Here is a 17,949-nt window from a genome sequence, read left to right on the forward strand (position 1 = left end):
AAGAAAAGGTGGTCAAACGTAGTATTTGTGACAAAGCTGGCATCATCGATTTTCCACTGCAACAGTACTCAGTATGCAGCGGTTGTGGGCATTATTTCCATGAGAGTAGATAGCAGCTCTTTACATTTACAAGTTGTACTTATGGTGCAGATGAAACTTGGTCATAAAAACCCAGTAGGGCACCCAACTTGCATATTTGCATTTTTTTAAATCTGGAACCCAGCATGCAATGTGGGTTCTTCTATCATAGAAGAACCGCTGTTCAATATCCAGTCCTACTGGTATGTCGATGTGGTAGAGACGAGTGATGGTGAGCTTCACACCCTTAATGACGGTGTGGCTCAGTACCTTGACGTGTTCCTGCAGCTGGGCTTCATGCTGGCGGGAGAGCTGCTCGTGCTGCCGCTGGAACTCTGCGATGAGGAGCTGCCGCTGGATCTGCTGCTTCTGCTTGAGGGCCAGGAGCTCCTGCTGCAGCTGCTGCTCCCGCTGACTGGGGTTGGCTGGCGCCAGTGCAAACTGGTGGTCTACACGAAGGTCCATGGGGATGGCGGAGGGGGGTACTTGCAGAGGCAGGGCTGTACTCACATCAACTACAAATAAGGGGAAAAGAGAGCATGGGGTTTGGTAACAAGGTATTAAGAGGTAACAAGAGAACATCTAAGCTAGTTTTCTTTCCAGAACAACACTATATAAGAAGGTACGAGGAGTTCAATCAAGAAAAGAATCAGAAAGACCTGAAAAAAAAGACAACCTCAGTCGAGAGAAATATGAGTAATTTCTTCAGAATAGGGCCGTCTACTCATCACCCAACTCCTAATACAGGCCGAATGTCTCCCCTGAGATTCTCCCCACACATTCACACTCACTCACTCACTCACTCACTCACTCCTGGGCTAATTTCTGAAGACTAAGGACTGCATACCAGGATTCGATGGAGACCTGAAACGATCCATCCTGTGCAATCGGCGATGCATCAGGAACCAAGGAGCAGGAAGATCAAACTGGACTCGGAGGAGGACAAATCACAAATGTTTTATTGACTGAGGCCAAGTAATTGATTGAGCTAGTTAATAAAATGGACCTAATGATGGGTGGCAATCTGTTGCATGTTGACATTTCAACTAATTAAAGCGGATTCTAACTGCTTTCACAGCTTATGCAAATGCTCTGGTCAGATGGTGAGGGAGTTTCTGGCTTTTGAAGGCCTCCCTTCATAGAAGCAGCTCCATGAATGAGATCGAGAGAAAGGTGCCGATGACGACGAGCGCCATTAATAGTCTGAATCACTGCCCTCCCATTAGGTTTTGTTTGTTAGTTGTTTTTTTTGCCAAGATGAAAGTAGGACTGTGAATTGAGCCTGTCTGCATGAGAGGCTATAAAGCGGAGCTGCAAGGTCAACTCCATGTACGTGTTCGTGTGGGATGTCCTTGTCAACCCGGAGTCTTCGTGAATGGACGAGCGGTGCTTTTTTTTTTTTTTTCTATCACGCACAGGAAGTCCGGGTTGCTCGGGCGGGCAGAGCGCACACTGCTCACATTCATGCGCTGCATCAGGCCAACCGATGGTACGTCACTCGCGCGCAAATGCCAAGGGTTCAAGGACGCTGTGCCGATCTGAGGGCTGGTTAGAGCCAAAACAAAAAGGCCAGCTAAAAAAGGGGCCCGCGGGGGTCACACAAAGACCAGTGTCACACGGGTATTAAATATTGCCGAATAGAAAACCCTTTTCAGAACGTAATAAAATCATATTTGTGACGCAGAGCGTGCACCACAAAGGGGACCATTCATGCAGAGTGCACAGAAGTGACCGCCATGCGGCTCGGCCACCCCCACGCTTGACTGGACAGGAAACCATCCCCAATGAACCACTTCCTACACATTAACTTCGAATAAATAGCAGCAATAATTGGGACGAGGCTATCCGTGCCTGGGCTGACATGAGATGCACAAACATGTTTGCTTTGAGCTCGGAGCCTAAACAAAGTCCGGTTTCCAAACGTACACAAACAGCTATTAGTGCCAATTAACGTGCCGGCTAACACCACAGAGGACCGCCTGAGTAAACACCGAGGGCCTGCGTGCAGCTTTCCATAATGACAGGACGGCTCCACCGAAGAACAAAAGGGTGATAGTGTGGACTGTTTTTGTAATGCTTCAAAACAGATGTTTGTGGAGAAACTGAAATCAAGGAGGAGCGAAACTAGAATGACCGTGAAAAGACGACCCAATAAGACCAAAAACACACAAATTTGAAAAAATTAAGGGAAAGAGTGTAATGATTGTTAAACAATTTAATTTTGTGGAATTGGTTGAAATAGTTGGAAAATATTTTAAAAACAGTATGCTAGCATCAACCTGGGGTACGGCCATGTCAACATCAGGGCTGGGCCATGATGAGTCACCTAAAATTTGGTGACACTCAGGACAAGTTTCAAAATTAGCATGACACCCTGCTAATGCTTACATCAACAATGCTAATGGGGTGGGGCCACGATGAGTCACATGAAATTTGGTGACGTTTGGGACGTATCTTAGCATTTTAGCATGCTAATGCTAGATGACAACTGTAAGGGGAGATGCACGTAGAAAAACATCTGGAGAATAAGACAGTGCATCACTTCTTGTTGAATATGAGGGGTAGAACAGTACTTGAGTTGAGGGGTGATGAGGGGGGATCATAAAAGCAGTCAAAACGATCCTCCCTCGAAAACAAACATTCGCCCGTTCTGTCACTTGTGCTATTTTATCAATGAATGAGTAGGTGTATTGAGTAAAATACTGTGAGTAAGGGGGCACGCATGAATAATGCCGGCAAATGCTAATGGGGCCCTCCATCCAGGTAATAGTCAGGTTCAGTATTAGTTTTTTTAAGGATTAGTTAGCTAGCTACAATAAGAGTGAAAATTCGAAACCTGACTGCTTTGGAAGTAAATGAGTACCTGACATGTAACAGTAGAATATATTAATAATATTTTTTGCTTAAGAAATAAAAATGGAACACAGTTGGTCTCCCACCATGTGCACTGTCACATCAGCACAAAATATGTCCGATAAAACATAAAATTCACCTTCCCCCCCGATTTATTTTTACAACTCGACTACTGGGGTCACATCATGCTGACCCCTGTACGCCACCAAAACAGGCACATGAGCCTCAGATCTTAAGCATGAAGCGACGGAAGGAGGTGTACTTTGACAACGGATCTGTTGCAAACATGTTGGTGCTACATATTTCAGAGATTTTGTGGAGTGCAGAGCTGTTTCTGGCCACACAAGTTGGAGTTACACTATATTAGGTATGTGGTTTTCCTGTTGTGTTTTATTGATACTAACAAAAAAAATAAATTGAGACTAACTAAAAAATGAATAAAATTTAAACAAAAATGTACAATTTAAGTAAAAATGTAAATAAAAATAATAACTTTTTGAAAATGGTAAAATGACTCCATGCCACATTTGTTAGCGGAGTTAAAAGTGAAAACGAACCAATTTTTCTTAAATAAATATTACACATGCAAATGAAGGATTACCATCTAAATCCACAGATGGTAGGACGATGCTTCTCAGGGCCAGTCTGAGTTGGGATGAGTGTAATCCAATCCTCTAAAGAACAACAGGAAGCTGGCAGCATTAAGTACGATCCTGTTAGGACATCAATAACTGGCCCAGCACTCGACCCCACAAAGGACAACACTTCAGGGAAGAAAAAAAAAACGCTATATGTTTAGTCCAGATTTGCTGATGCAACATTCAGGCGTGTGTGTGTGTGTGTGTTTGTTTAAAAGTTGTGTATGACTGTAGCTAGGCCATGCTTCAGCATCTGAAGGAGATTGATTTAACAGGGACCGTGCGGCTGGACAGTCTTGCGTCCACTGTGAGGGAAGTGATGCATCATGGGATTGAACACTTGGCACAACGGGCTGGTGATACATCACCTTTAAGTCAGCCGTGGTGCAGAAAAGCTGCAGGTGTTGCAGAAGACCAGCCTCCAGATCGCATTTGGCCCATCGACAGCTCCTTCCTGTCCGCACACCAATGGGTGTGACTGCATAATGCTGTCGTGACCCATCTAAATCTCGATTGGCTGACACCCGAAGGAGCAGTCATTTGGCAGCGGACCACATGCATGCATGCGGTCGATAATGTTGACAGCAATAGTTTGTTTTAATGGAAGAAGATCACAAAATATCATCTATTGACTTTCACATTGACTAGCCCCACTACAATCACAAAATCAATGAGGCACCACTCTTTCAGAAACAAGAAATGATCGCTTGTCTGAAAACCTGTCTCCATGATGGCACTGGAAAGACATTAATAAAATCACAGAAAAGCCATATTTGATTCTTGCAATGTTAATCCCAAAAAGATGATTGATTGCACTACTATAGTCATTAGCCAAAAATACTAAATATCCATCTTGAAAGAAACACTTAAACACAATCATGTTTCTGTGAAATCAAACTGTCCACTTAGGAAGCAGCACTGTTTAACAATCATTTTCACATGCTGTTGAACAAATGGAATAGACAACAGGTGGAAATTATAGTCAGTTAGCAAGACATACCCAAGGATCCCCATAAAGGTGTGATTCTGCAGGTAGGGACCACAGACCACTTCTCAGTTACTATGCTTTCTGGCTGATGTTTTGGTCACCTTTGAATGCTGGCGGTACAAGTGGTTCAGGTAGAGCAGCTCATAGTGGCACATCAATGTGAACTGTGTCTGTCATCGTAGCGTCCAGAGCATGGAGGTGCTACCAGGAGACAGGCCAGCACATTAGGAGACATGGAAGAGGCCTATGGAGGGCAACAACTGAGCAGCAGGATCGCTACCTCCGCCTTTGTGCAAGAAAGAACAGGAGGAGCACCGCCAGAGCCCTGCAAAACGACCTCCAGCAGGCCACAAATATGTATGTAACTCAAACGGTCAGAAACAGACTCCATGAGGTATGAGGGCCCGACATCCACAGGTGGGGGTTGTGCTTACAGCCCAACATGTGCAGCAAGTTTAGAATTTGTCAGAGAACAACAAGATTGGCAAATTTTACATTTACATTTACATTTACAGCATTTATCAGACGCTCTTATCCAGAGCAACTTACAATCAGTAGTTACAGGGACAGTTCTCCTGGAGCAACTTAGGGTTAAGTGTCTTGCTCAGGGACACAATGGCAGTAAGTGGGGTTTGAACCTGAGTTTTCTGGTTCATAGGTGAGTGTGTTACCCACTAGGCTACTACACATAGGGCACAACTGGTGCCCTATGCTCTTCACAGATGAAAGCAGTTCACACTGAGCATGCGTGGAGAATGTTCTGCTGCCTGCAACATCCTCCAGGATGACCGGTTTGGCAGGGGGTCAGTAATGGTGTGGTGCCATTCCCCAAACCTGAATCCAGTTGAGCACATCTCGGACACCATGTCTCGCTCCATCCACCAACTCCACATAGAACCACAGACTAACCAAGAGTTGGCAGATGCTTTAGTCCAGGACTCGGAGGAGATCTGAAATGGGACCCATAATCAGAAGGTTGCCAGTTCGAATCCTGAACTGCCAAGGTGCCACTGAGCAAAGCACAGACCCCACACACTTTCTGCCTAGTGGTCACCAAGGGTGATGGGTTAAACCCAGAAGACACATTTCGTTGTGTGCACAGTGTGCTGTGCTGCAGTGTTTCACAATGACACTATGGGCACGTGAAGGTCAATCACACTACTGAGCCTCAATTTGACTCGTTTTAATGATTTCACAAAGTTGGATCACCAAGTGTTTTTCCGCTTGAATTTTTAGTGCGTGTCCAAATCCAGACCTCCATGGGTTGACAAATTTGATTTCAATCAATAATTTTTGTGTTATTTTGTTGCCAGCAACTATGTAAAGAACAAAGTATTTAATAAGAATGTTTCATTCATTCAGATCTAGGATGTCTTATTTGGCTCCACCAAATCCAATCACTACTAACCCCGGATGACCTTACCTCACATGTTACATCCACTGAAAAAAAACAAGTTAATTTTTGACAAGCAAATGTGATAAATGTCCTCAGTTGTTAAAAACAGCTTGCGTCAATTGAAAAAATCTTAACCTCTTAATTCCTGCTGGTATAACATCAGAACGCAGCAGGAAGACTGCTATCTGGGACTAAAAACAAGATTATCAGTTTATTATAATAGATAGACACACCTCATTTTGTGTTTTCCATGGTCTCATTGTGTACAGGTGTGCCTTATATTGGGGCCAATACAAAAGAGACAACCTTTCTCAATGTGGCATCAATTTCTCATTCAATGTTTGCAGTGGGCACAAGACCATGTGACCTGGACAATGCAGTAGTGGTCTACCGTCCTGTTCACTGATGAGTGTCGGGTCAGCGTTACAGGAGAAGGCGAGGTGAGCGATACGCTGAGGTCAACATGGTCCCCAGGTTCGACTTCAGGAAGTTGGAGCGCCTCATATGGGGCTATCCCTGTTATTGTCAGAATTTGGGGGGTAATAAATATTAAACTAATGAAAATGGTGTTTCTTCTCATACATTATTAGTAATATCAAAGGAAACTTTTATTTATTTCATTAAGATTCAAAGCAAACATGAAAAACAATATCCCTAACTTATTGTATTTTTAGTATTTTATTGCATTGTTTTATTATACATTTTAATTACATTTAATGTCATAATTTACACTCCTGTTCCTAATGTAAATGTCACTCACTGAACATCATTATGCTATCTATGAACGAAGGTGGAAGGAGGTTAAAGAGTGTCCAGCAGATTAAATGGGGGCCCAGAGCTTACAATTAGGCACACCCAATAAGCACATTCACTAGCTACACACTCGCCTTTCCATGACCCTGCCTGCATCCCCAAACCGCAATCGACTGTTCGCCAGCTCTTTTCACAACACAAAATAGCAACCAGCCATTTCGAATGGCGCCTGCGGAGTCAGTGAGACTGACACCCCAACACATACGGTCATCTCAGGGCCGAAATCTGCCCGGTGACCCCTGGTGACCTGCAGTTAATGATGTGTCGAGAAATTATCATGGGCAGCATGGCAGTGACGTCCGTGGCGCCCCTCATTTGTTAGAGCTGCACTCGGGGTGACAGTGAGGTGCCTGTTCTCTCACAGGGCACAAAGGGAGCAGAGTGACAGTGGGAAGCGGCGGATGAGCACAATCATGTTGGAAATCCTGGGCATCACACTCTTAATGTGTCTTAATGCAGAAATTTACTTGGTACTGCTTTATAAAAAATAATTTGAGTCATGTGTCATATAATACAATAAATGTGTCATAAGTGAGTGATATTTAATATGCAATTTAGATCATATAACAAATATTGAACGCATACCAAGAGCCTACATAGAGAGAGGTGACCGCTAAGACCCTGAATCCAGACAGATACAATTCGCAGCTTGTTTAATTGTTCCCAGGTGACGTGTAGGATGACGCTGTTAATAACTTTGTTCTTTTTATTGGCAAAACTGTAGCTGAAACTGACAACTGACCAATGAGATAACATTGATATTTCAATCCCAATTTACCCATATATCACCATATACATTGATGCCTTGTGTAGATTGGTCATGTGTCAGTCACAATATGCTACAGTCAAAGTTCAATAAAATTCTACTTTTGACCATGGTGTTCACAAAGACTTGCAGAGTGTCACTTTGTCATGCCACTTGCCCTGTCACTGGCCAATTTGCTGGGTGCAGGTGCACACACCATAGACAACAATGAGTTTCAGAGGGTTCTGCAGCAGATAGAAGCGAATTCACTGAGAAGCAAAAGTCCATATTAATTGGAGATTTGTTTAAATCATATATATTGGTGTCATTTAATAGGGCCAATATAGGACCAAAATTTGGCCAAGACTTACACTACAAAAATAGATTTTTTTTTTTCCCCATTTAGCACCACCATGTTTTATTAACGGCATTTATCAGATACCCTTATCCAGACAATCAGTAGTGACATGGACAGTCCCTCTGGAAAAACCCTGACTTGCTCAGGGACAAAATGGTAGTAAGTGGGGTTTGACTTTGTGGTCTTCTGGTCTGGAGGGGAGTTCTTCAGCCCTCGCCTTTACCTGGATCAATACGTTTTTCTTCTAGTCCAGTTTGGCATACAGTTACATGTTGTGTGGCATTAATGTAATCTAGTAGAAAAAAACGCTATTGGATCCAGCCAGGCCAGGGATCACAACCAGCAGTGTCTTGGGAAAGGCTGAGCCCACAGTTCTCTGGGCACAAGGATATTTCGGGTACACCTCCCCAGCCCCAAGCCTCCTATGTCTAAAAAAAATTATGGTCAGCACCGTGGGAGAAGCAGCCTGGTGAGGTCACTGTGACTTAACCAGCGCCCTGTGTTTACAGTAAGGCAGCTCTGGTTTTAATAAGTTTGCAGTGAGTGTGCCGACCCACTGAGCGTCCTGGAAGGAGGAGAGGATGCCTGAATTATTACATCAGGGTGGGAGACATTCAGGAAGCCACTTGTAAGACTAAACACCGCTTGAAGATGGATGCCACGAGCACATTCAGTTTTTCCAGGCAGCTTTGGCCAGTGCTGGCTCTGCGATTTTTGCCCCTGCCTCTGTGTGAAAGGTAAACATAATACATTTTTAATTTATGCTTTGTAGTAACCCAGGGTGTAATATTGTAGATGTGCATATGTCCTTCAGCAACCTCCCATGACAGAAATTGACATGGGTACTAAACACATTTAGACTATAGAAAAAGTATATACATAGCCATGCTATTAAATCTTTGAGCCCCTGACACAGTAGAAGCAGCAACTGAATGGATGCTGCCCTAAAAGACCAGGAGATCATGAGATATCTGCAAATTCTCATGACGTTAATCATTCCAAAGCTGCAACACAGCCTCATTTTATGGAAGCTAGCTAACAAAAAAACAATAAAATCTTGAATTTTCTGTAGACCAGTAAGTATTTTTGCAGAATAGAATGCAACTGATTTACCATTTATATCAATATGTTGATAATGAAGGTTTATCAGAAAAATAAAATCTAGCTTATAATGAAACTTTCTTGGTTAATGAATGCATATACGCATGCATATAGACACTTCAAAGTAGATGGCTCACTAAGAAACAAGTGGTATTTGTAATAATAAATGTAAAATGCACATATTTGCAGTTAGTGATTAAGTAATGTAGATATCCGAGAAAAACGTGGGCTGTTTTTCACAGTGCAGCCAAAATCTACTACATTAATTCAGTAGTGGAGAAACACAAAAATCAATGAAAGTCAGGGCTGCACATGGAACACACAATTACACCCTTGCGTTCTCGGCTAAAAAGGCACACAAGATAAGAGCCGATGCCAGTGATTACCGCATAATAAAGTGCCCGCACCAATGAGTGTGATCAGCCGAGGAGACTAGCAGGTAAAGCCGCAAGTGTGCAGACGCACTCACTCACATGACACTACCTGTCCAGCAAATGGACGACTGCTGATAATCAAACTGGCCGTTCCACTTCCACAATTAACTCACGGTCAACGATGACTGATATGAAACCTGAGGAGAGGTGCAAGCTCTGCCCCTACAAACCACAAGCAGTGATTATACACAACACACACACCCCAATGTTCATGAAACAAGTCCTGAAAACTAGACTAAAGTACAGCCTGATCATGCAACAATCAACCCAATTAACTCAACTGTTAGTGGCATTTACATCAGCCCATTGTCACCATAACAACCCACCAGGTGCTCTCAGGTGCCAGACCATGACAGATGAACCACCAACGGTCTAAATCTTATCGGTTTCATATATATATATATATGTGTGTGTGTGTGTGTGTGTGTGTGTGTGTGCCAATAGCAGTATTGATCATGCTTTGTGTACATGTTGTACCTAGAATGATCATCGTGATGTCAATACTATTTACATTTTTACATTATAATGTATAATTTGAAACATCAATTAAACTGATTATATATTTATTAAGGTTGTCAATTAATTTAATATGAGAAAAGAAATCAATACTTTTTTTGCAACTGATAAATCACAATAGATTTTTATAACTTGCCATTTGTAACTGAGACAGAAGCAACAGTGAGAATTAAATTTTTTTTTTTTTTAAATAAACACCCCTAAGACTCTGACACTAATGCCCTGTTTAAGTCACATTAAGTGCCTCTGCATCCATGAGGTTTTATTTGAACATAATTGGTCCTACAACTCCTTCACGGCCCCCATATTCTCTGGCCCTGCGTTAATGGTGTTAATTTATTTTCAAGTGATAATTTTAACACATTTATTGTTACAAATGTATAAATATTTAACAGCCCTAATTATATTCTACCACCACACTTCACCCAACGTGCTGAGGCTGCTGAACCATTGAAGGGCCGTATTCAAGATCAGGGAAACATGCAAAGCAGCATCATCAGGCAAATACAAACAGATGATGTAAAACGAGCCGAAACGCAGAAGTGCAGTTCTATTTATAGCCCTGATCCCCTGCAGAGTTTTCTGATCTATATCTCCGCAGCCCGTAGTGGAGATTAGGATTACCATGTGGAATCTCTGACACCGATACCACTGAGCCACGGGCCGTCTCAGGTGGACATGGAAGGGAAGCGGGAAATGCTGTTATGCTCCGGGAGGGGAATTATGAGCTATCTGCACCCGCTCCGGTTTTTCATCAGGTGAACCCCGAACCTGTTGAAATGCAGGAGGTGTGATGATCTACTGAAGCCCCATTTTTAACAGCGTTTCACAGCCAGAGACCCCCTGCAGCAGATGGACAAGATGTTCAGTTGAGCTGGGAAAGTTCCAGACATCACACACACACACACACACACACTCACAAGATACATACACATACAGACGACAGATTTTTGAAAACTACAATATGTGTGTGTTTTGTGCACATATGCACTTGCGTTTTGGATCTGTGGCTAAAGCCACTGTGTAGCCAGTTACATCTGCTTCCAATAGGCAGGGTGGGGGAACAGCAAGGGTGACTAATGTGCAGTGAGATGTGAATGGCACTGAAGTGTATGTACACACACACACAAAACAAACACACACACAGCTGAGGGGATGCTGTGAGGCTTGGCGTGGTTTTCGGGGGGTAGAGTTGTGCCAAAATCCTGGACAGAGCCCCGCCTCCATAACACCACAACACCTCCCTGCCTATGTTACCCCAATATATACAACACACACAGCATGACGGTCATTTATATACACACTCTACATTTATTATGGAACATGCAACACTCACACACACGCACGTGTGAAGGCACAGCATCACTAACGCCCTCTTGGCTTTAAAGTCCTGCACTGTTCTAGATTCCGTTCCCACAGCACTTCCAAGCAACTGCATCCCGGTCCCCATCACTCTTTGCCTGGTCCCTCAGAACAGTCTGTCCAGGACGGTGACCCGGCACTGCAGCACATCTCAGCCGCTGCGACCAACACACACGCCCAAACACACGGGGTGTATGTGGTGATAACAGCAGACACTGGAAGCTCTCGTCACTAAACCATTTTAATCAATATGCACAGCTTTTCAAGCAAACACACATACACTGAGCGTTAGGAAGTGTTTTTCATCACCATTCAATAAAATCCGCCTTTCAACATGGACAGACTGTGTTACGTCCACCCACCCTCCCACTGACACACACACACACACACACACACACACACACACACCCAGCTCTTCTTTCAGCACGCATCAGGCTATACAGCAGCCGGGCGAAAGCAACAGGGAGCTGGAGAGCTCGTGCTTACCAGTCAGCTGTAGAGAACACACTGCCGGGAGAAACACACACACTCGGCGCACGCAGGGAAGCAGGTGGAACAGGACAAGGATCCGGCTGGCGCCGAGCTGTGTGTGGAAGTGGCTTCTATCTCGCTCTTTCCTCCTCTTTTCCCTCCTCTCCTTCTCCTGTGTGTCTAACACACTCTCTCTCTCTCTCTCTCGACTGCTCCGCTCTCTCTTCCCCTCCGGCTGTGTCTCCAGCTCCCTCTGTTTCCCTCGTCTCGTCCCATCCCCTCCCTCCCTCTCTCTCTCTCGCTCGCTCACTCCCTCCCAGTGACATCAGAGAGCCGTCGCAGGCATGCATTGTGTTTATGTGCTCTGCTGCTCCATTTCCTGGAACGCCGGCCAGATTCACAGAAGGTCCAGGCAGCGGGTCTCTCCCTCTCTCCGTCCCTCATTAATGCAGTGACTACGCAGGCTGGGATAAGGCCCGGGCTCTCTAAATAGAATAAACACTTCATAAAAAGGTTTAAAAGATTAACCCACTAAAACAAAAGTAAACAAACAAACAAACAAAAGTGCGTCAGGTAGCATGGGAGCGCTCTTCCTTCTGTCCTGTCCCTGTCAGGGCCAATCCAGCAATCATACAGACAGTGGAGAAATTCCCATCCAGATAAAAAGCAGCTCAGTGACTTTGGTGGCAAAGCATCTCCGCCAGATTCAGCTGACGGGACTCCAGGGTCTCCTGGCGGCGTGTCAGAAAACACGCTTCGGGGGTCACGTCCACATCAGCACCAGCTGACATATTCAGTTAAGAACGTCGCGCTGACAGCTTCCAGGCTCTGTCTGCATCGGCTCGGCCGATTTGTGTCCTGGGAACTGTTTGTACCCTGTTCTGCATCACTCTTTCATTTTAAGTTGCCAATTTGGCACCAATCAATACAAACGGATACGATGGCCATTCTGCCAGCTCACATTCATATCTTCAAACTGTCCACTCAATCACAACCACAGCAGCTTCATCCATATCAGGGTCATGGGTGCCAGAACCCAATCCCAGGACACATACACACACACACACACACACACACCAACCAAATCACCTCTCACATAGTTTGAATGACTTTGGGTGGGAAAGACTAAACCGGAAATGGCGCCACCTGCCAAGCCACCAAGCCACCCTCAAAACTGTCCAAACTCTGGAGATTGTGTGATTGTGGTGGATATTTAGGCTACATGAGATGAATGAGAGAATCTGAAAGTGCTGATCATCTATGCGGTTAAGTTGCTGACATGTTCAAGGGAATCACATTTATACAGTCTGCTGACAGCCCCTGACAACAAGATGTATCACAAACGAAAGAACCTAAGGAAATAGAAGGGACACAGATATGTGCAGGATATACTGACACGAGAGGGTTTAAATCGTACAGAATGCATATTACTTTTCTCATTTTAAACTTTGTTTATTAAAGCATACATAAAGCATGAAATAGGTTGTTTTTGTTTCTACCTGTTCATTTCTGTAAAATTCGGAAGACATGCATGATCTCACATTAGCGAATGCTAGCCACAAGCTACGTCGATTACAGAACTGCAGAAACTGTAGGCTCTGAAGGTCAAATCCCTTTATATTCTCCACTCATTTCTCGGGAGTTTCCTTTGTCGCCAAGATACAGCTCTGTTCCTGAGACTCGGAAGAGGGGAGGAGCTATTATCTCTTCAGTTGAGAGCTTTGTTTACCTTGCTGGATGGTGGTGGTGGGAGTGGGTGGGGACCAACAGGTGGTTGTGGGTGGTGGTCTCAGACACCGTGCTGAATGACAGGGGAGGAAAGGGTGAGAGGCGTGCCGGCAGAGCCAGCAGTTAACAAAGCGGCGGATCAATGGAGCATTTACACAATGCTAATCAATAACCCAGCGCGTATCGATAAGGCCGACGAGCAACAAATAGTACTCGCCCTGGCGCGGGTATCCGCGAGGATCCCTTTCACGGCCCAAGAGCAGCAAATGAAAGCAGAAACAAAAAACCCCGCGGTTGCTCGGCAGGAATATATTTGGGGAAGGATTGTATTACGGCACTACCATCTGCGATTCCCAAATGTAAACAATGACAAAGCTCAAGCAGTATGGAACCCAACCGCCCTCCCAAGGCCGCCCGGATCAGTTCAGTTGGGCTCGGTAAATTATTTCACAGCGTTAGACCGTGTTATGGAACAGCCCATCACGTGAAGGACGTGGAATTCCAGACTGGGTTGGTTCCTCGGGCCGGGAGGAAGATAGAGCTCAGCGCCCGTTCCCAGGAACTCCATTCAGCGCTCATGTTGCAACATCAAACGCCGGCAGCAGGCAGATTCATGGCCGGGGGAGTTAGGCCACCGCCACCCCCGCCCATCGTATGAAAAGCACTATGGAACTCAGGGAGATCATGTCGGGAGACACGTGGACTCCCCCGACTCAAGACTAACCAGGATCCCTGCTGATGACAGACAAATTAAAGGATCGCGATTACAGCAAGTGCACATATGCACAGAAAAGGTTTCCCACACACACAAAACACTCATTTCAACCCCCTTAAGCCACAGTGAGAATTTCTGAAATATTTTCCATGTATGTGCATTTCAAAATGCCTCACATTTTGACATTGATATGCTTAAACCGAAAAATGAAATTATATTTATCAGTCTTGTTTAATGGGATGTTCCTGCATAGATGTGGTCTGGCTTAACACAAGCAAACATGTACCTGATTAAACAAAGCTTATCTTGAAATTTAAAAAAAAAATCCTGCATTTTTCTAATTTTTTCAAAGCTGCAGAATGACCTTTGTGGCCTGTAATGATTAGTATAAAAATTATAGAATAGTCAAAACAATTCACTTTGAAAAGTAAGTCATTGGGCACCAAAAATTGGCAACTAAATGACACTCAGAGGGCAGCTCTGACGCCAACGCTGCCTTCTGCTGCTCCCAGATACAACAGATAAGAGCAAAAATAGATCTGCAGGTCAGGAATGCAGATCCCCTGCATTCAGGTGAGTGGAGCTCGGGAATGTTTCATGTGGAAACACACACACACTTTATCAGCCCCCACTGGGGCACAGCTCATGCAAAACAGGGCCGCTTCACCCACTGGGCATCCAAGGAAGTCATATTCCATTGCTTTCCCCAATCCCATGAGCAAGTAGGAAAGTTCCACAGGCTGCTGATTATTTATATATGATAAAAAATAATTTGCCCTCAATCATCTCCCCACCAGAGCATCTTTCCTATGCTTATATCTGTCATAGTCTCAAATTTGCATTACAACAAGCTATAGTCTGAATAATTAATCATGATTAATTCATCGTAATATGTGACTACTTTGTTTAACTTTGACAGATTGAAAGACCTAATAAGAAATATGGGAAAATTACATTGAAAATGCATGAGCTGTGTGTGTATGTGTGTTTGTGTGTGTGTGTACACGCAATGGATACACACCTGCCACAGCCCATTCTCTCCATCATGCCAGCCTGGTAAATAATACATTCCCCGTAATGATCAAGTCTGAATAGAGAAATCTGTGGCCAGCCAAACAGATGAGAGGCGGGATAAATAAATAATGTCTGTTAGGGGATTTAAACAAGAAGCCTTGCACGCTGTAAGAAAAAGACAATTCTGGCTGGATGTCTCCGCAAAAAGGAGACTTACAAACGCCGCTTTCCTCGGTTCCCTCAGGACATGCCGGCCCCGCTCTGAATATGTGAAATACTGTATCATTCAATTATTGATTTATGTTATTTATAATACTCCGCACAGCTCGCCTTTCTCTTCCCATTTTTCTCCAGCTATAACCCCCCTTTTCCCTGTAGCTCTCACCTAAGAGATTTAGTCGGACAGACAGCCGTTTCATCACAATAAAACATGCCATGGCAGAGAGGTGGAAGCAGAAAGCAAGACAGGGCCACCAACATTTATAATGCATAACACATAATACAGACTTATTAAACAATAGTGTAATGAGGTGGCCATGGCTACTTCAGGATCTTGCAAAACTTCACACAGAAAATATATACACTGAGATTCAACCGTTCCAAAGAAGACATTCTTATTTAGTGGTTTAAAACTTGACTGTAGCACATATTTAGCTGCAAAATCACCACATTTCCTCTGATCCGAAATAAAAACTTCACAAAAGTCTACAAACACATCATTATTCATATCATCCATATGCATAGGGGTAAAGAAAACCCATTTCCACGGGGGAAAAGGAGACATCTGACGATCCTCGCACATGAAGAGCAGTTTGGCATTAGCGCCGTTCAAATTATTCTAGTAACATTTGTTTCAGCCATTGTGTAAAAACAGCCAGTCAGTGACACCCATGCATCTGACAGCCATTACCATTTTCGAGAAACAATGTCTCATTACTGAAGTGTGCACACTGCCCATTATTGTCGGTGTCAGGCTAATCACAGACTGTGAGCTGTTGAGCAAAGACACCAACAGCTTAAGACGAGTGATCCAACGGAATGGAGGACTTGACTATGACTATGTGCATCATATGTATTTGTGTGATAAATGATAGCCCATTCATACGCGGTGTAGCAAGCATTCGGAATATTTGGATGTGACTGCCAAAATTCCTTGCCGTTGACTAAAAATAATAATAATAATAATAGTAACACACACACACACAAATATGAACACAGAAATTCACTTGTGAGCTCTATGACCCAGACACTACGCTTTTTGTTGTCTCGCTTTTGGATGTTAAAGCATCAATGGCGGCTCGTTTCTGAATGCTAGCTGGCTGCCGTGAGGGATGGAGAGACCTGGCACTTGACTCGTTCGTTTTTATTGACTCCCTCCGGCTCGTCTCCGAAGCACGAGTGACTTTTGGCTGTGAGAGAGGCAGGATTGCATTAGCAGTGCTAGCTTTACGCTAAAAGCCCAAGGGGTCAGGGCACTGGCCTCCCTTGCAAGCATTAGCTCAAGCCGCTAACGGACACCTGACCAGAAATGCTGATGCAGGTTCCCCCTGCCGGCTTTGGTGGTTTGGGATGGATGGTGAAGATGCTCTCCTCTCGGACCCCTTCAAACCGCGAGGTGGTCAGGCTCTGGCCGAGACGCTGCATCGTCCGAGAGTTCCCACCCAGCAAACGCTGGACCCTCCAAGTAAACTTCATTAATAATGCAGTCAGTAAGTACATACAGATCCCGGTATGGCTTTTAAAAGGAGGCCAAAATAGGCCTTTCACATTAAGAGGCCCAAATGACAGTGGTGCCATGCAAACAGCAGCGAGATGTGAGGATAGGCTGCTTACTGTAAACTCCTTACATTGTCTAAGTCTGCACTGAGTTTTAGATCGATAAGTGTTTATGATGGGGTATACAACTATGTTGTTAACCCCTTGATGCCTAGAACATTTTCCCTACAGTAACTGACTAGATAGATAGAGACAAATAAATAAATAGCATCACAATGTTTAATATTGCAGTAATGTAACCACCCAGCCTTGAACCTGGGCCTACTGTAAAACTGGGGAGAATAGAGTAAAAAAAACTCTCTCTACACACAAAAGCACTGTATTCAAACCACTCCAACTTTATGTTACCTGGTAGAAAGAGGCATGGCACAACAGAGATTAAAAGGATGAACAGTTTCTAATTTATTAACACCAGATTATTATTGCAGTTACATGTGAATATTGTAAGTAAAAAATGAACCAAAATGAAAAGAAAGAGTAAAGGGAGAGAAAGAGAGAGAAAAGACATGGGAAAAATAGGTAAAATAGGAAAGACTCAGGTACTGATGGGAAAATTTCCCTCAGCTCCCAATGGAAAAGAAAATGGAAGTCCCCCAACCACAAGTCAACATTCCCTTATACATTTGACACCCAGGAAGTTGTCACAAACCAATCAGAATTTGTTGTTACTGACGTCACACCCCCGGTGTCTCCCGTCTGGGGAAGACAAAGAGAGCAGGCGGTCCCGACGGCCGGCGCCTCGCACCTTTGGCTCGGGGGAGCGCCGCCAAATGCTGCAATGCCATTCGAGAAAGACATGGAAAACGGAGGTGTTGAACCTCCACGCAAAAGAAAAGCGCAGAAACGCCATGGCCCTGCGACATCCCATCTTACACTAACAAGTACCAAACCACCAACTTCAGAACAAGCCTGGCTCATTTGAACTGCAGTCAGGGATAAACTCAAATGTAGTGGTGGAGTTTA

General features: G+C 44.2%; 1 protein-coding gene across 3 annotated transcripts in view; it reads right to left on the bottom strand.

Annotated features, from left to right (window-relative positions):
* hdac4 (histone deacetylase 4) overlaps positions 1-17,949 on the bottom strand; it is a 140,464-nt gene that overhangs the window by 58,138 nt on the left and 64,377 nt on the right. For all 3 annotated transcript variants that reach the window (XM_028990486.1, XM_028990487.1, XM_028990488.1), the window contains one exon: positions 349-593. In XM_028990486.1, the coding sequence (XP_028846319.1) occupies positions 349-593 (245 nt within the window). The remainder of the gene's footprint in view (positions 1-348; positions 594-17,949) is intronic.

This window comes from Denticeps clupeoides, chromosome 9 (assembly GCF_900700375.1).
Source record: "Denticeps clupeoides chromosome 9, fDenClu1.1, whole genome shotgun sequence".
Taxonomy (NCBI): domain Eukaryota; kingdom Metazoa; phylum Chordata; class Actinopteri; order Clupeiformes; family Denticipitidae; genus Denticeps; species Denticeps clupeoides.